This window comes from Salvia miltiorrhiza, chromosome 1 (assembly GCF_028751815.1).
Source record: "Salvia miltiorrhiza cultivar Shanhuang (shh) chromosome 1, IMPLAD_Smil_shh, whole genome shotgun sequence".
NCBI classification, from domain to species: Eukaryota; Viridiplantae; Streptophyta; class Magnoliopsida; order Lamiales; family Lamiaceae; genus Salvia; species Salvia miltiorrhiza.
In genome coordinates this window covers 75230998-75251273 of record NC_080387.1, presented here as the reverse complement: position 1 = coordinate 75251273, position 20276 = coordinate 75230998, and the positions used below count along the sequence as shown (strand labels likewise).

Genomic DNA, 20276 nt, shown 5'->3' with positions numbered 1-20276 from the left:
TTAATAAATAATTGTTTTTTTGTCATTAGATCAACAACAATAATAAAAACCTACAATAGTTTCATTCATTACCATGTCTATTACATTACAAATAATCTATGAATAGACACTTGGCGAACCCGAGCTAGTAATTGTGGAAATAATAAATAATCACCTGGCCCAAAGTTGATCAATGTTGAATTGGGAGAAATTAATTCTCGGATCAAGACACGCCATGCATCTAAGCAAATTAGTGCTAGCTTCGGAAAACCGAGTGTTTAGCTCTTGTATTGTTAGATCAACAACCTAAAATATTAATAGAGTATTTAGTTTATTATTAGTGCTAGCTTTCAGTCTGTCCCGTTTGTATTTCTTAACAGAGTATTTAGTTTATTATTATTTTTAATTTCTATATTTAAAATTATAAAAAAAAAAAAAAAATTTGGGGGGGCTCTAGCCCCCCCTAGCCCCCTGGATCCGCCACTGATGCGGCGCACAATATGATCTAGAGAGAGAGAAGAGAGAGAAGAGAGAGCGCGAGGATCAGCGAGTGTTAATATAGTGCAAAACTTCAAGTAAAAAAAAATATATTGCAAAACTATTAATATATATATAATAATGATTCTAAAATGTGAAACTTGTGGATCAAGCATATAAAATTATGAGAGATTAGAAAATAGATTAAGAATTATTGGATTTTGTAATGGCCAAAATTCGTATAAGCCTAATTGACAATAACTATGCGGCCCAACGGGCTAGTCCGATAAAACGGCCCATACGGCACTCATAGCACAACGCCCAAAGTCAAGCCTATATGCGGGAGATACATAAATTCGCTCAAGTAAACCCTAAACGCGGCAATTGCTTGGCGATCAAGTTGGACGAGAGTCGCGGGAGGTCGTTTCCTAAGAAGTCGGAACTGCTAGGGTTGCAACGGGTATTCTAGCAAAACCCTAACCCTAGCCGCCTGCCCGTAGGTCCGTAACCTACATATACCAATTCATTAACACAATCGAGGCATCGACAATCACTCAGATCCACCCTTGCACTCGCACACGATCTCTCATTCCCGATCTCCCCGCTCTTCCGTTCCGCCTCCACGCTTACAACTTTCTAGGGTTCCGATCGTCCGACTAGCCCCGCTAGCCCGAACGACCGTCGCCCCTTGATACGCCGTCACTGAGATTGATACTCATACTTACGACCTTTCACTCTGTTGATCTTCCGCTCGCCCCGCTCTTCCGTTACGCCTCCACGCTCTCAACGCTCGAGGGTTCCGATCGTCCGACTAGTCCCGCTAGCTCCGACGCCCGTCGCCCCTTGATCCGTATTGCTCATTAGCTCTGCCTCCGACTACTGGATCATCCCGATCATCCGGAGAACTCCCTTATTACTATCTTTTCTCTTTCTCTTCTCCATCGTTTAATTATTGTCATTACGTTACTTACGTTATTACTTATATCAATTCGCTGACTTGAGCGTCGGAGGCCCTTCCATCGACACCCCCACCGGTGCTCTTCGGAGGGCTCTAACGTTACTTGTGGTCTCAGGTTGCTAGTGCCCGTCGATCCTGACGTGACTGACGTCACTTCCGTAATTGTCGGATTCAACCCTAACAATTTGGCGCCCACCGTGGGGCCCTAGCAATCAAAAACTACACCATGAGTGCTCCGAACGATGCCCACGATCCGAACAACGTCACAGACCAACTGGGTTCGACCCAATCGGAGTTGCTCGCCCAAGTGGAAGTGAATGCCCGAATTTCCGCTTTGGCTGACCAAATTGCGAGAGAACGGGAGAGTAGGCTCTTGTTGGAAAAACAGAATGCGGAGCTACTCGCCCGGCTGAATGCTTTTGCCCAGATCCAGACGCCTCCTCAAATCCAAACACCCCTTGCTAACCGATTCCGAGTTCCTATCAACTCCATGGTGGATATAGAGGATGTCCCGCTCACACCCCATGGAACTGAGATCAACCCAGATGACCCTTCATCATCGGTAAGGAACAATAGATCGGAGACTATCCACCCTGACCTGGATACCCTTCTTGTGAATGCAGGTGAAACGCGCACCCTAGATCGGACGCCCGGAGCAACCGGGACAAACGTCACAGGTGCCTTCACACAACCCAACTTAGCGACTGGGGGAATGGGCCAGTCCACCCCGACCGACCGGACCGATGTCGCCCGTGGTCACGTAGTGCCGATACGACCACACGAAGATGCTCTCATGTGTGACGCCCCAACAGGTCAACTAGAGGGACAGAGGCGAGCGATTCCAGTCAGTGAGAATGGCAAAACGCCAGATCAACCACCTCTAGTCGAACAGGGCCGACACAGCATGCGGGGCATCCAACAGAGTATGGACCCCGTACTGGCCAGAAGATTGGCAGACATGGAAGCCATCATCCAACGAATCCCAGGAGTCCCCGCCCCGATCAAGAAGAGTGCAGAGAATTGCTTCGCTGACTCTCCGTTCGTGGATGAGATAGCCTTGGTGGAAATGCCCAGAAAGTTTAACTTTCCACATATGAAGATGTTTGACGGTGCATCCGATCCAGACGACCATATAGCTCAATACCGCCAGAGAATGTTTACCGTGGCTATCCCTCGTGACATGAGGGAGGCATGCATGTGTAAGGGGTTCGGTTCTAGCCTAATAGGACCGGCCCTCCAGTGGTATACGAACCTTCCTAATAATTCAATTAGATCTTTTGCTCAACTAACGGATGTTTTTGTTCAACAGTATGCAAGCAGCAGGAAACTAGAGAAAATCTCAGAAGACCTATACGTTATTGTCCAAAGGCATGGTGAACCTCTTCGGGACTACATCGGACGCTTCAACAAAGAGAAAGTGTCAATCACCAACTGCAGCGAACAAACCGCTGTCACGGCCTTCCGTAAGGGCCTTCTACCAGGGTCAGACTTGTACAAGACACTTACCAAGTATCCGTGCAAAACAATGGAAGACGTGTTGATCCAGGCTTGGGCTCAAATCAAATGGGAAGAGGACCAGTACAACATGCAAAGAGTCTTTCCGCCAGAGAGACCCGAAAGAGATTACAGGGTTGACAGGAGATCCGGTCGTGACAATCGCGACAGACGAAGTGAGCCTTACACGCCATCTCACAGAGGAAACAAAGGGAGAGGAGACTATGATCGAGCACCAAGTACGCGCCCGCGTGAAAGAGCAAAACTCCCAGAATACCTCCTATCTATTTCACCCGTAGAGGCGGTAACAGCTCTGATGAACCTTGGCGATAAAGTTAGTTGGCCGGAGAAAATGAGAGCCCCACCCGACCAAAGAGATAGATCAAAATGGTGTGACTTCCACAGTGACCATGGTCACCGCACGGACGAATGCATCGCGCTCAGACTGGAAGTGGCGAACTTATTGAAAAAAGGGCACCTCACCAATTACTTGACTGACAAAGGCAAGCAGACCCTGCAGCAGGCGAGGGATAGACAAGAGAAACACAGAGATGACAGCCCGCCGGACCCGCCACATCATGAGAGAACTGTAAACGTGATATCCGGGGGTTCCGAGGTCAGCGGAGTCACTCACTCAGCCGCAAAGAGGCATACCAGACAGGCTAGATCAAGCAAATTCGGGGTTCCGCCTTCAGGAAAAGCGGGAACAACAGACCCTACTCAACTGATCAGCTTTGCAACCTCCGAATCAGACAAGCTTCTACACCCTCATCATGATGCTTTAGTTATTTCCATTTACATTGCTAACTGTTTAACAAAGCGTGTACTAATAGACAATGGTAGCTCTGCCAATATTCTGTTTTACAGTGCATACAGGGAGATGGGTTTAGACGAGTCCAAACTAATCAAGAAAGCTGCCGTACTCGTTGGCTTCAGTGGCGAGAGTACGACTACTGTAGGGGAGATCGATCTTCCCGTCTACGCAGAAGGAGTCAACCTTTCCACTAGGTTTCTCGTGGTAGACGCCCCGTCAGCATACAACGTCATCCTTGGTCGTCCATGGATCCACGGAATGGAAGCAGTACCATCCACCTATCATCAAGTCATACGATTCCCAACCAAGTGGGGAGTTAAGGAGATCAAGGGAGAGCAGAAGGACTCCAGGGCGTGCTACCAAACAACTATGAAAGCGAAAAGCCCGTCCTTATAGCAATTACAGCAAGAAGCTCCGTCCCATTCGAAGGCGAATGATACTCTGCAGTGCACTAAAGACATAAGTCAGCAGACGGAGCACTATAATCAAGCTGCACGAACGAAGAGACCACGCAGCCTGATCGAGGAGGAGATGGTGGAGATTGATGAAGTTCAAATAAATGCGAGCTATCCAGACCACAAAGTCCGGATTGGAGCACAACTCGAACCAGAGCTCAGAGAGAAGCTTATCCGTTTCCTATCTGATTACTACGATTGTTTCGCTTGGTCCCATGAGGACATGACAGGGATTGACCCTAGTATTATTGTTCACAGGTTACAGGTCACCCCGGGCTACCCACCGAGGAAGCAGAAACGTAGAAAGTTTGCACCGGAGAGGAACCAAGTAGTGAATGATGAAGTCACGAAGCTCCTCAAGAATGGACTTATCCGGGAGGTCCACTATCCTGAGTGGCTCGCAAACGTGGTAGTAGTCAAGAAAAAGAATAACAAGTGGCGGGTATGCATTGACTTCACTGACCTCAACAAGGCATGCCCGAAAGACTCGTTCCCACTGCCACACATCGACATGCTAGTGGATGCGACAGCAGGCCATGAATTGATGAGTTTCATGGACGCATATTCGGGCTACCATCAGATACGGATGCACCCTGATGACGAGGAGAAGACGGCCTTCATGACCAACGTAGCTCTATATTGCTACAAGTATATGCCATTCGGGTTGAAGAACGCGGGAGCAACTTATCAGCGCCTGGTCAACCGGATGTTTGCAAGTTTGTTGGGGCAAACAATGGAAGTCTACATCGACGACATGTTGGTCAAATCCATCCACGCGAAGGACCACATTGATCACTTGAGGGAGACGTTTGAAATTCTTAGAAAATACAATATGAAGTTAAATCCTACTAAATGCTCTTTTGGTGTCAATGCAGGGAAATTCTTAGGTTACATGGTTACTCAGCGGGGAATAGAGGCAAACCCGGCTCAGATTGAGTCAATCCAGGGAATCCCTTCCCCCACTTGCGTAAAGGACGTTCAGAAATTGACAGGAAGGATAGCCGCGTTAAGCCGCTTTATCTCAAGATCATCCGAAAAATGCCACCTCTTCTTCAACACCTTGAGGAAGTCAAGAACGTTTGAGTGGACAGAAGAATGCGAGGAAGCGCTAAAGCAGCTCAAGCGATACTTGACCAGCCCACCTTTACTCGCAAAGCCGAAAGACCACGAGACCTTGTTGGTCTATCTAGCCGTCTCTGATACAGCCGTTAGCGCCGTGCTGGTCAGAGAAGAGGATGGGAAACAATCGCCAATCTACTACGTGAGCAAATCACTACTTGATGCAGAGACCCGATACAGCCAGCTAGAGAAATTGGCCCTCGCATTGGTCCACGCAGCAAGAAAGTTGCGCCCGTACTTCCAGTGTCATCCGATCATAGTTGCCACCACGTATCCCTTAAAGGCCATACTACATAAGCCGGAACTATCCGGTCGATTGACAAAGTGGGCAGTGGAGTTGAGTGAATACGACATCACATACAAACCACGGACCGCACTTAAATCTCAGGTATTAGCCGATTTTGTTGTTGACTTTGCACCTAACCTTACCATACAGGCCGATAAAGAGTTATGCTGTCTGACGGAAGAACCCGACCAAACTGGAACTTGGAAACTGTACGTTGATGGATCCAGCAACGTACGAGGGAGTGGACTTGGAGTCGTCCTCTCATCACCACGAGGAGACAACATTGAGCGGTCAATCCGATGTGATTTCAAAACAACCAACAATGAGGCCGAATATGAAGCCATGATAGCTGGACTCGGACTAGCTAAAGAAATTGGGGTAAAACGCATTAACGTATTTAGTGATTCTCAACTTGTAGTTAATCAGATGCAGGGTACATTTCAAGCCAAAGATACGAAAATGACGGCTTACCTGGGCAAGACGAAAGAACTCCAATCGTGCTTTGAAGAGTTCACCATCAATCAAGTGCCGAGGGGGGAAAACGGCCATGCTGATGCTTTGGCCAACCTAGGGTCAGCAATTCAGACTGCACAACCTAAAACCATAACAATCACTTGCCTTCAATATCCAGCAATACAAAGAGATGAGGCCGAGGAACGCGTGACTGCAGTATCAGTCGGACAAACATGGATCACCCCCATAATGGAATATCTCGAGAGAGATATACTCCCGAAGGACAGAAATGAAGCACGTCGGCTTAAAGCTCAAGCAGCACGATTCTGCATCATCCGAGGTAAACTGTATAAACGTTCATTTACCGGTCCATACTTGAAATGCATTAACCCTGCAGAAGCAAGATACGTCTTGTCCGAGTTACACGAAGGTGAATGTGGCAATCACTCAGGAGGAAGAAGCCTCGCACACCGCGCATTAACCAGCGGTTACTATTGGCCCACCATGAAAACTGACGCAGCTGATTATGCTAGAAAGTGCGACAAATGTCAACGATTCGCCCAAATATCACACATGCCCCCGGAGCCCCTGACTGCTATCACTTCACCATGGCCATTCATGAAATGGGGGATGGATATTGTAGGCAAACTACCCACCGCACCCGGGCAGAAGGCTTATATGTTGGCAGTAACAGATTATTTTAGCAAATGGATAGAAGCAGAGTCTTTCCACCAAGTGCGCGACAAAGAAGTCAAGGGGTTCATATGGAAGAACGTGATCTGCCGGTATGGGGTACCCAAAGAGATTGTCACGGATAACGGATCACAATTCATCAGCACGGACTTTCAGGACTTTTGTAAGTTCTGGAATATAAAGCTGAGCTTCTCAACACCAAGATATCCTCAGGCAAACGGACAAGCGGAGTCTTCCAACAAAACCATCATGAACACCCTGAAGAAACGGCTAGAGAAGGCCAAAGGCAAATGGGCAGATGAGCTACCAGGCGTATTATGGTCCTACCGAACAACTACAAGAACATCGACAGGGGAAACTCCCGTTTTCCCTTGCCTATGGGATGGAGGCAGTAATCCCAACAGAAAGCGAAGTACCCACCGCCAGATATGAGCTCACGACAGACAACGAGAATCAAGAAGCTATGTGCCACGAGTTAGATCTCCTCGATGAGAAACGGAACACAGCCAATATCCGATTAGCATCGTATCAACAAAGCATCGCCAGGCACTACAATAAGCATATCCGTACCCGCACGTTCAAGCCGGGTGACTGGGTGTTACGAAAGGTGTTCCAGAACACCAAGGAAATAGGTGCGGGCAAATTAGCCCCAAATTGGGAAGGACCATATCTGATCACCAAAGTGGTTGGACATGGAGCATACAAGTTACAATCGACAGACGGACGTGACATCAACAACAGTTGGAACGCCATCCATCTCAAACAGTATCACGCCTGATCCCTACACTTCTACTTTATTTCAAAAGGTCTTCCGAGATCAACTCAATTTACTACACGATTACTGACCTTTGCATGCAGGTCAGAACTACATTCGGGCTTGATCCCTTAAATGGGTATGTAGGCAGCTCTAAGGAGCGCAGCCCCCCCACCCCCTCCTCACCCGGGGGGACAAAATTTTCATGAACAAGACGAACGCCCGTCTCAACCCGAACGTCCCGAATTTAGCCTTAAGTTTAAATAACTAAGTCTAAATGGGGGACAAAATTTTCATAAACAAGACGAACGCCCGTCTCACCCCGAATATCCTTAATTTAGCCTTAAGTTTAAACAACTAAAGTCTAAATGGGGGGACAAAATTTTCATGAACAAGACGAACGCCCGTCTCAACCCGCATATCCTGAATTTAGCCTTCGGTTTAACAACTAAGTCTAAATGGGGGGAAAATAAAATGCTCATGCTCAAAGGCGCACACCCGTCTTACCCCGAACGTCCCGAATTCAGCCTTAAGTTTAAACAACTGAAGTCTAAATGGGGGAAACATAGGGGAAAAATATTATTATCCGGCTCGGCCCTACCCGACAGTGCTCGATTGCCCAACGCAGCCCTGCTCGGAAAGCGCTTAACTGCGCAGCCCTGAGACTCGTATCACATCTACTTGTCTTGGTTCAAAAGTTAAGTCCGAATAGGTAAAGAAAAATATACAAACACTCGAATATAAAACAGTCATATATAGCCGATCCAAGGGGCAAACCCCCCGGCGATCCGGACACTCAGGAAAAATCATTCTCGTGAATACAAGAAAAAATTTAAGTCCAGCCCAATGGCGTAGGCTTAAACTAGTAAGAATCCAAGGATGCATACACCCTATGCAAAATTAACAAAGTCTGAAGGCACGAATGCCTAAATTACACATAAGATATTAGAGGCACATACGCCCAACCAAAGCAGAATTAAGGAAACGACAACATCACTCGTCGCCGTCGACGTCGCCTGAAGAGGCCACCCCAGAAAGCTTATCTTGATACACCTTCCACTGTCGAATGTTCTCAGCATTGTCCCAAGTCTTGTAAGACCCATCCAAGACCTCCTGACTCATATCAGCCCGGGACTTGAGCACAGCCTCATGGCAAGCATCGAGAAGCTCTAGCTCCCGATTTTTCTCCATCTCCGCCAGTTCAGCCTTCAGACGACTGATTTCCTCATCTTTCGAAGCCAATTGAGCCTGAAGAGACGCTTCCAAGGATTCCAGGTCCGCCTGGCCTTGCTTGACCAACTTCTGAGCTTCCACAAGCTCGTTCTCTATCCTAGCCTTAGCAGCACGAACATCCTGTAGTTGCCGTTTGTGCTCAAGCCTAGCCTGCTTCATAAAGATAGCATGCTGATAGTGCTGCAAGAAGATATCAAAATACCGCAAGTTAGTCAATAAAAATAACATGTCAAAGGAAAAATGAAAACAAGAGACAAGTTTTATCACCGCGAAGGCCGAAGAGGCGAACACGTCATAGGCTTCGTCATCCCCATAGTTGTTCAAAACAGCCCGATCCTCTTCAAGTAAGAGCTTTTCGAGCTGACCTGACAGCGCGTTGTACTCGGTATGAGCCGAAGCACCAACAGGTAGAACTACGTGAACAGAACCATCGGATAAGCAACCATCATCAGGTGTGGGAGTCCGTTTCCGTGAGGAGCGACCGGAGAGGACGTCAGATCGCGGTGCATCAGTCGCAATAGGCGGCTCTGTTGGCACACCCGAGCTTGAGGCCTGCTTCTTCTTCTTCCTCTTCAGTTGTCTCGCCACGAAGGCGTCAGTGTCGACCTCATTCGGATTATAGTGAAACTTCAAATCAGCCATCCAACCGTCTGCATATACTCGTTGCTCCGGGGTCAGTTCAGCCAAATTTTTATAAGCCTGTTTCACCCGCAAAATTTCCAAAGAGCGGAGACCTACCACGACACTAGTTTCAGCAAGAGTTTTAGGGATGAATGTACCTTCCGGAGGAGCAGGAACTTGAGCCCAAATCGACGACTGCTTAATGTTCAAATCGTGAAGAATAACCCTCCAACTCCGATATGGAGGAGGGTACTGAAGAAACCGATTGTTCCGTTCAACCAAATCCAACACTACAGGGATAGTTTTCAAACAACCTGCATACAAAGATAATCAAAGTGTTAGAAAGAATAGCATAAAGAGGAGGATGAGAAGCATGAAAGACTCCACAAATTCTAACACTCACTAACAGATTTAAATAAGGAAAAATTTATACCAAGATTTGGGTAAATTTGGTCTAAAACCATAATAAATTTCTAATTTTTGGTTTTTCCTACAATCTTTCATTCTTGTTTCAATATACATAATAAATTATTTTTTTTTTAAATTTCCCACTATGACAATCTTTCATTGCTTGTTTCAAAAGTCTGGTTTGAATACCGTGGTTTGAATACCTCTGGATTTTAAAGGTCTTTTAAAAGTCTGGATTGAATACACTCAATCCAATACACCCCCCTAAATAATACTCCCTCCGTCCCAATAAAAGTGGCCATTTTTTTTTTGCACGGAGATTAAGAAGGGGATTGTTATGTTTTAATTGAGTGTGACCCACCAAAATTAGTGAGTAATTTTTAGAAAGTGGCCTACATTTGTTGACCAAATTAGTGAGTAATTTTGACATTTTTAGAAAGTGGCCTACAATTGTTGACCAAATTAGTGAGTAATTGTTGACTTAATTAAAGTAAACTTTTGCCATTTTTAGAAAGTAGCCAATTTTAATGGGACACCCAAAAAGAAAATGTGGCCACTTTTATTGGGACAAGGGAGTATGAGGTGAAATCCTACAGAATCTCAATCCTACATGTTTCTGCACACAGACAATTTTCAATTATTTTACTCATTATCGTACATTATATTTCATTACAATAATTTCTTTTGTCATGAATGGAAATAGGTAAATATGAGAAATCATGAAGATGAAAAAAATTTCCTTACTTGCGAAAAGAATAAAAGATATTGAGTCAAGAAAAAAGGTAAATATTAATTATTATTATTATTATTATAACTCTAAAATAATATTTTAATTTATTTATTAATATATTTTTCTTTAAGTTAGTGGCCCATTAGATTAAGCTCGGGGGGCATTATTATAATTCCAAAACCTAGTTAATTAACCTAAAACCGCAATTTACCACGATCCAAACAAACCCTCATCCCCTCTCTATCTATTCTCTCCCTCTCTAGATTTGGGTTGCTTTGAAGCGTTTTTGATTCTATAGTATAAGAAAGGTATGTGAATTTTTACAAATCGATTGATGATATATAAATTTGATATTTGATTGTCTCTAGGAGAAAGTATTTTCGAGTTCGTAGATGATGTATGAATATAATTCTGTTTTTGTTTTTCTTTTTGTAGAATGGATGAGCTTATTTTGAAAAGTTTTAATGGGGTTGGCGATAATAAGCATTATTTATCTATCATGTCTCCCCAAGACATGTCTCCCAAGGAAGGCTTCGAATTTTTCTTTTATGATGATAGAACACTACATTTTGGTGGTAATACTTGTCGCGGGTTGTTGTATTTCAATTGTGATGACCACATTGTTCTTTGCAACTTAACAACTAGAGAATTGAAATTTGTTGCTCCGCCCAAGAAACCCATTCCATCTCACACCACGTTGGATGGTTGTGGTTTCGGATACGATCCTAAATCTGGCGACTACAAGTTGATACGAAACTATGATAGATGCTCTTGCTGCAATGGAGAAGATTATGACGAATGTTTTTATCAACATCCTCGCGAGAAAAAAACTGAGTTGTATTCGCTTAAAAGTGGTTCTTGGAAGGAGATTCCACCTCCTGATGCTTACATTGGCCCCAGTTATTGTGTGTATGTTGAGGGGAGTTGTTATTGGCGAGCACAACTTGGTTCGGCTTTTGGTGGTCCATCATGTGAAGCCCCAGTATGGTTTGATGTTCTCTCATTTGACTTTACTGATGAAATTTTCTCTTGCATCCCTTCACCGGTTAGTGAGATTCATTTTTTATATGTTCTTGTTGAGTGTCGAGGGTTTTTGGGTGCTGTTGTCTATGAAAATCCCTCTGGAGATTCCAAGTGTGGAGTCAACTCTTTTGAGCTTAGGATATGGAAAGAAAGGTCGTGGGCCAAATCATATGTCGTTGCGGTTTATGGTATTGAAAAACCGTTGGGATTGATAGATGGTCGTTTTCTCTTTCTTAAAAGAAAAGGAGTAGATCAGTTACTAGTTTATGATTATATTACGAAAGAGATGAAGAAACCAGATATTGATGCTCATGCACAAAATGTGAGTGTTGTTTCTTATGTTGAGAACAGAGTTGTGCTAGTTTATGATCTGGTCACAGAAGAAAAAACGACGAAGGTTGTTTCTTATGTTGAGAATCATGCTATGCTGCCGAATGATGCAAAAATGTAAGTGGTTTATGTTCACTAGCTTCATCAAATGTGAGTTTGATTATATTATAGAATTGAGTTTTTATTTGTCCAATAATGTTTTCTCTAAACAATGAAGCACAGCCCACAAGATGCTGAACAATTCATCCTAGAAGTTTCTCGAAGCCCTCAAAATTTGATGATATCATCGCCGGCGCCACCAGCCATGGAGACCCAAAAAGAGATCACCGAAGAAATACTGTCAAGACTGCCGGTGAAATCACTCTTGAGATTCAGGTGCGTTTCCAAACCATGGCGATCTCTGATCGACAGCAAACGATTCATCAAAACCCACCTTCAAAATTCGGCAAGAAACCCTAGTTTAGCCCGCCACAAGGTTTTGTTGCTCAAATTTGTCTCTAAACAAATGCTGATGCAACGGTCTGTACTCCATAGCTCAGAAGATCAAGCTCTAGAACTGGAATTCCCAATCAATTTTAATTGTATTGTGGGTTCCTGCAATGGACTGGTTTGCCTTGTAAGGAATAAACAGTTTGTGTTGTGGAACCCATCTACCGGAATCTCCAAGAAATTGCCTCCTTATGTTGACGACCACGAGATGTGGTACATATATTACGACAGTTGTGGGTTCGGTTGGGATGAATCGAGTGGCGATTACAAGGTTTTTGCGACTACGAGTGCTAGGGCTATAGCTATGATGTACAGCTTGAATGTTATCAAATATTGTAGCCAACAATACATAGGAATATTATCTGGAATGCTACCGCTGATGTTGTTTTGGCTTAGATCTAACTCTGAAATGTTTTCAAGTAAGCAAGGGGGTATGCTGCCACTTAATCTATTGCCAGACAAATCAAGAACACGGAGGCTCGTGGCACTGCAAAGGGAGGTTGGAATCGATCCATTTAAACTGTTATTACCAAGAGACAAGTACATGAGTTGAGACGCAGGTGGAATGGGCAGGTGCAACTCACCCTTGAGCTGGTTAGACTGCAAGAATAGCTCTTCAAGAGAAGCAGGGATATGGTAAGGCTTTTGCAGATGTGTTAGAAGATTGAAAGAGAGGTTCAAAGACTGAAGTTGTGTTCCCCAAATCCAACTAGGTATCTCCCCACCAATCCGATTGTATGAGAGGTCTAGTGTTCGCAAATCATCAGAATGTTTGATGAAATTAGTAAAATGGGACAAGTTACAAGAAGCTAGTCCTAAGTATTTTAGTTGGAGATTTCCATATGAAGTTGCCAACATCTACAGACATTATTTTAAAATTATAGCTCAAATTTCAGTTTTATAGTGATTTTTTAATTTGAATTTAAAAAGACATTATAAATATACTCTGTACTTACCGCTATTATTTAGGTAATATTCAATATTAAAATTTTCAGATAATTTAAGCAGATGTATCTTCAACAAAAATCTGACATAAAATTCGATGATACTTACCTACGTACAACTTAAAATATTTTTTTAAATGCTGAAAAACTAATGAAGACTTTCATCTCAATATTATACTATAAATTAGTAGCATATGATAAGATGGTACTTATAACACAAATTATTTTTACGGATATTCGTATTATAATTGGATTTTGCGAGCGTATCAAGATCTGAAGCCAACCCAAGTAATAAAATTAAAATGTAGATAGTAGGAATGAAAATTTATATGTTGATAGATGAAGAGAGTAGTTATAGTTATTGATAAGCAGCAAAGGATGTTAATAGTTTGAGAGGCAAAGGACGTCGAGGACGACCGAAATGGCGAGTAAGAAACAGGTGAAAAACGTGAAGGCTATGGAAACAGCGACGCGGTCGCAGAAAACGTGCAATGGTTTGCAGAAATTGGGCAGCGATGAATGATGGATTCCCGTCCGATTCAAATTTGTGACGCCCGATGCTGCTGATCCTGCGCTCATTACCGCATATGCAAATATCTGCAACAACTTCAATTTAATCACCAAAACTTACTGCTATCATATTCATGTTGAAAAAAATACCTGATCTCCACCAAAAATGAGCCATCCATGATTCCTAGAAGTTGAGGTTGCCAACATCTACAGACAATCTATTGTGAGATAGATCAAGTCGGGTTAGATTGGCAAGACTTAGAAACTTGTCCAGTTGAAAAGTGCCATTAAACTGATTGCTGCTAAGATGAAGTTCCAACAATGAAGGGAGAGCCAAGAGAGAGTGGGGAATATTACCAGATAATGAATTATATGACAAATGTAAATAAACAAGATTGGAAAGACCTTCAAACAGCATAAAAGAAAGTGAGCCTGTGAAGAAGTTCCTTGACAAATCGACACCTATATGTTAGAGAAAGCAAATTTACCTAATCCGAGCAATCCGAGCAATCGTATTTAGCAGACATTTGGTCCACAGGTATTGCTCAGTCTGGTCTTGAGACTCAACCACGTTCGTATGATTCACGCACAATTTATGTTTTTCATTAATTACTAAATATTTGTGGAAGTCCTAAAACTTAAATTCATTAATTACTAAAATGTTCATTGGTTTTTTTTCTTCAATAAATTCCACAGGTAGGCTGTAGGCTTATGTGACAATCCGTATTTTAAAATTAACCTCCAAAAAATTGAGAAAGACTAAACCAACTCATATAATAATTTTATTAGCAAGTATACAAGATTATAAATATTTTATAATCAAGTTGTATTAAACACTTTCCTACTTCCTTCGTCCCAATAATATTGTCTCAAATTTCCTTTTTAGGCGTTTCATTTATAATGTCACAACGTAAAAAATAAAATAATTTACTTTATTCACTCTCTCTATCTCTTTTCTCATTTACTTTATCTTTCTCTTACTTTTTCACTACTCTCTCTATCTCTCTCCTCATTTACCTTATTATCTATACTTTTTTAATTTGTGTACCCCATTTTTATAGAAAAGAAATTGTTCATAACTAAATTTATTTCATGTATACGCTTAGATGTTCATATTTCACATAATTAAATTAATATTATCTAATAATGTAATATAATATCAAGGAATTGAAGATATATATAGTGTAAGGTTTTATTGAGAAATTAAATATTTTTGTTCAAATATTCTTTCCATAATCATGATGGCATTCAAATTTAAATCATATCATAATCCTTCTTATCTTATCCAAGAATATCCCATATAATTTTATTTTAAATCCCATATATGTTTATTTTTCAAAGTTTAAAGGCGATCTGACATCAATATAAACAAAGGTTGTTTTTCTCTTGATTTGATGATATAAATATTGTTGATGCATTAATATAAAAAAATGAATATTACAATTGTGGAATTTGGGATTGGTGTTGTGGGGCTAGGGTTAATCATCACAAATTTGGACCAGCATATGCAACTATACCGAAGCCCACTTGTCACGGTAATGGGCTTCCACATGCTTAGGCCCACACAATATTTTAATTTCCACTATAGATTTTGGCTAAGGTTATCAACACGCCTTAATATTTATCTAACATTGATAAAATTAGCATTAAACAAAAAACATTAATAAAATTAATTTTTTATAAAGTTTTTCCTACATTGAGTTTGGGACTGAGGATTGAAGATTGAAGAAAAATTTATTGCAAATATAAGTCTTGAAACAAAACTACGATTAATTTAAAAGAGGATCGTTATTATTGATGTGTAGCTTTTTTCTTTTTAATTATTATTTCCTCCGTCCCAATAAACTTGTTCCATTTTTTTTAGCACGGTTATTATGACAAGATTAATGAGACGGAAGGAGTATTATTTTATTCTCTTACATCTCATAAATTAGGACCAGAATCATCATATTTATAAATTATATAAAAAATTAAAATTTATAACCTCGATAATCATGATCATTATTTACGAAGTATTAAAATGAAACTATACGTTATACGTATGATCACATATGGATCTTTCGACGTCATTTTTTGTATAAGCAAAACAAGAGTGTGAATAACATATTTAGGGGAAACGTGACAAATTATTTGTGATCACACTTTTCTACAAATGCATCATTGCGTAACCACACACTTGTACGAATTCGTTCATTACAAATCCTTTCAAATTATGAATGCTGTGATAATTCCCACTTACCTCAATCATGACCCTAGAGAGTAAAAAGAAAAAACACGCAACATAAATCAAGATTTTGGCTTATTTGTTTCATACGAAGAATTTTTTGGCTTATATTTTATATTAACCTTATATAAATAAAGAAGTATTAAAAAAAAGGGGATAATTATTCATAAATACATTAAGTATCACCAAATTCTGGTACTGCTCACCACCTTTAAAATTCGCCTCATAATACATCACCTTTGTTTATTTTCTGATTTTTTCCACGACCACTTATACACGCCAAATGTGAAAATGACATGAAGATCCGAAATACCACGTATACACGCCGGAAAATGGAATTAAATGACCTGCCCTTAGTTTAGCTGATGCTTGCGAGATTGGAGTTATCATCAATGATTTATCAGTGAACGAATTTGAAAAATGTTACAACTCATAAAACACATTAAATTCGTAATTTACTACTTAATGCTTCAACTTTTGGCCCATTCGGCCCAGCGTTCCGCTAGAAGGCTCCAACGAGAACTCGACACGTGTCCGAGCCCCACGCGCTCACACAAAAGAGAGAGCTCAGACTTCCTTTACTCACTCAGCTCTTCTTTCTCTCTTAACTAGTGCATTCGCCCGTGCGATGCACGGCGAACATGTATGCCTAGTTTTTTAAAGTTTTTTTGTTTCTTGTTTTTTCTTTTTGTAGAATGGAGTCAATGGTCGAACTTTTCTCGAAATGTGTTGCTGGGGAGAAGTATTATCTGTCTGTTGTATATAACTCTCCTATTCCAAACCTTCAAAAGATAGTATTCTCTTTTGCGATGGAAAAATTAAGGACAATATTTGCAAAGATATGATGTATTTTGCTGATTCTAATTGCAAAATACTCATTTGGAACCTAATAAATAACGAATTAAAGTTTCTTAATCCACCTGTTAAGTCCAATGAAGTAGCTAAAGACCTTCTGTATGGCTGTGGTCTCGGGTATGATATTATATCCGACGAATATAAGTTGGTAAGAACTTATAGTCGAGATTTCAGACATGGTCCGTCGGAGATGAAAACTGAGTTGTATTGTCTTAAATCGTATTCTTGGAAGCCGATTTCAAACCCCGATTGTTGCATTGCCCTCGATTCTAATGGGGTGTGTATGTAGATGGTATTAGTATTGGGCAGCATCTTCATTATCCATAAACCGATTTGAGAGTCCAAGTGTTGTATCATTCGAATTTAATGCCCAAGCTTTCTCTTCCATCCCTTGCCCTCCACTGGTGGTTATATCTTTATATCTTTTTTCGATACATAACTAGTATAAAAAAAATTATATTTTTTGGAATATTATATTTAGAAAATAAAATTATATAAGTTACTTATATTATTATATAAAATAGCTCTAATAAAGATAATAGAATTAAAATGAAGATAAAACCATCTTATAATTGGAGGATATAAAATGAATGACCAAGATCTTGACAAAACCTTTTTAACTAACGATTATTATTATCTATTTAAAAAAATTCCACCAAAATATCTAGATATTTTTCTTTCAAATTTTCTATTAGTTTTGAAAGAGTTTTTGGAACTTTTAATTACATTTTACTAATTTGCATTTCATAATATATTTTTTTTGAGGCGTTAATTGACTGTAAATCCACAAACAATTAGTGAATTTTACTATTTTTTCAACTATATAAAGTTGCAATATAAAATACATAAACTTTAGCTCATTCATATAATTTGCCCTGAATTTTAATTTCGTTCATACATGACAAAATTAAAAATGATATAATATATGCACATTAGTGAATTTTAATTACTTTTTACTGATTTGCATTTCATAATATTTTTTTTGAGGCGTTAATTGACTGTAAATCCACAAACAATTAGTGAATTTTGCTATTTTTTCAACTATATAAAGTTGCAATATAAAATACATAAACTTTAGCTCATTCATGAATTTGCCCTGAATTTTAATTTCGTTCATAATTTTTCAATCACACCCATATATATATTTTAAATTATACCCCCCCCACCCTCCCAAAAAAATAATAATTAATTTCATATAAAATTAAATATTATACCAAAATTTGATTATACATATAAATATAAACGTGTTAAAATTTTCATTTATTAAATAAGTACACATTACAATTGAAGAATAAAGTACATTGAATAAAGTACAAATTACAATTTTCATTTAATATGTTAAAATAATAAATATAATAGTAATACACAAAATTATGAGAATTGAATCTCATACCATGTATGCAGTTGATTAGAGAAGAAAGGTATGATTTTTCGGATATATGGCTGAAAATAACTCAGAATTTGTGTATTTCCTTTTAAAAGATTGATTTTAATTCCAAAGAAAAATTATAATAAAATTTATTTTAGAATATTTTTTTTAAAATAAAATTTATTATAATATTATGAATTATTCTTATTTTTAATTTTGAATATTAAAATATTTCAAAATTCTATACCATAATTTTATGTTTGTCGCTTTTATTATTAGCTGATAAAAGGAAGATTAAGGTTAAAAATAATTATTATTTGGGTTTTTACGAATTTTTGAACTACACATGGAAACAATCTACAAATATATATGGCAGAATCTCGGCTTTAGAGGGACTAATTTGTTGCCCATATAAGGCCTGAAACCCTAGCTAGGCTTAAATCCCCAAAATCACCTCTCCTTTTTCCGGCGATAGAGGAGCCTCCACTAGCAGCAGCAGCAGCCACCGTCTCGACGGAAAGCTTCAAGACTCTATTTTGAGGTAGGATTTTATTTTGTAGGGATACCATTTTTGTGATACGATTGAAAGGCAGTTCCGATGGCTGTCGCTGTTTACAGGCTATTTGATATTTGATTGTTTGTAGGAGAAGTATTTTCGTGTTCACCACCAGCTATGGAGACGCGAAACATTCACCAATCTCTTCATCTTCACGAAGATATCACCGAAGAGACTATATGTATATGTATACATATATTTAATTGACATTTGATTGTCTGTAGGAGAAATGATTTTCCCATCTCTTTTAAAAGAAATCACCGAAGAAATACTGTCAAGACTGCCGGTGAAATCACTCCTGCGATTCAGGTGCGTTTCGAAAGCATGGCGATCTCTGATCGACAGCAAACGATTCATCAAAATGCACTATCAAAATTCGACAAGAAACCCTAGTTTAGCCCGCCACAAGGTTTTGTTGCTCAAATATGTCGGTGTCGCTACACTAGAGCTAACGCTGGTGCAACGCTCTGTACTCGATAAATCAGAAAATCAAGTTGTAGAATTGGATTTCCCAATCTCTCATAACTCCATCGTTGGTTGTTGCAATGGACTGGTTTGCCTTGTACGGAACAGACAGTTTGTGTTGTGGAACCCATCTACCAGAATCTCCAAGAAACTGCCTCACTTAGACGACTTAGACGATTACGACGATTACGGCGACAATCGTGCATTCGACAGTTGTGGGTTCGGTTGGGATGAATCGAGTGGCGATTACAAGGTTTTTGCGACTGCGACTGTGTGTGCCTGGAATAGAAGCGACAATGGCAAAGCTATAGCTATGATGTATAGCTTGAAGCGTGATTCATGGAAGGAAGTGAAGGGTTGGGATTCATGGAAGAAGACGAATGGTATTAGTATACTTGGGGATGGAATGACGATGGGGATGTTAGCAAGTGGGAGTCTTCACTGGGAGATGTGTGATAGACGAGGCGTGGTTGCTTTCGACTTGAAGAGGGAGGTGATCGGGGCGGTGGAGCTGCCGGAGTGCTCGGAAGGCTGCAGGTGGCTGGGAATTGGGGTGATCGGAGAATGCCTTTCGGCATACTACCGGCGCGAGTATTCGAGTTGCGTGGAGATTTGGATGAAGAAGAAGGAGTCTTGGGAGAAAGTGGTGGTTCTTGATCAGCTATGTTATCCTCTCCATATTTCTCCGGCCTTGGCTCCTTTTTGGGGTGGTGGGTTTTTGTTGATCAAGATTGGGAATTTGATGTTTTTTTATGGGAAAGGGATTAGGGTTATGGTTTCTGACATTTACATTGAAAGTTTAGTGTCACCGTTAGAGGCCTAGGGAGAAAGAGAGAGTACTATAGTTTCTTGTTGGTTTTGTGTGATTTTTATTTTTTAATATTACTCCCTCCACCTCACAAAAACATGATGATAGTAACAAAAGAAATCAATTGAAAAAAAATAAAATAGTTATACTATATGTACTTTCTTCTTACTAATTTACATGTTTCCAATTACAACAACAAACTTATAGGCTAAGAAGGATCATTGAAAAA

General features: G+C 40.4%; 3 protein-coding genes across 3 annotated transcripts; 2 read left to right on the top strand and 1 right to left on the bottom strand.

Moving 5' to 3' along the window:
- Positions 1-8256: 8256 nt before the first annotated feature.
- Positions 8257-9800, bottom strand: LOC131013517 (uncharacterized). The gene is made up of 4 exons (XM_057941627.1): positions 9770-9800; positions 9495-9650; positions 8983-9365; positions 8257-8895 (listed from the first exon to the last, which is right to left on the bottom strand). Exons 1-4 carry the CDS (start codon positions 9798-9800, stop codon positions 8476-8478), a joined length of 990 nt encoding a protein of 329 aa, XP_057797610.1. The 3' UTR covers positions 8257-8475.
- Positions 9801-10918: 1118 nt separating this feature from the next.
- Positions 10919-12869, top strand: LOC131013506 (uncharacterized). Its single transcript, XM_057941618.1, has 2 exons — positions 10919-11944; positions 12050-12869. Exons 1-2 carry the CDS (start codon positions 10974-10976, stop codon positions 12867-12869), a joined length of 1791 nt encoding a protein of 596 aa, XP_057797601.1. The 5' UTR covers positions 10919-10973.
- Positions 12870-19003: 6134 nt separating this feature from the next.
- Positions 19004-20152, top strand: LOC131013497 (F-box/kelch-repeat protein At3g23880-like). The gene has a single exon (XM_057941608.1). The coding sequence runs from the start codon at positions 19004-19006 to the stop codon at positions 20060-20062; it is 1059 nt and encodes a 352-aa protein (XP_057797591.1). The 3' UTR covers positions 20063-20152.
- The last annotated feature ends 124 nt before the right edge of the window (positions 20153-20276 follow it).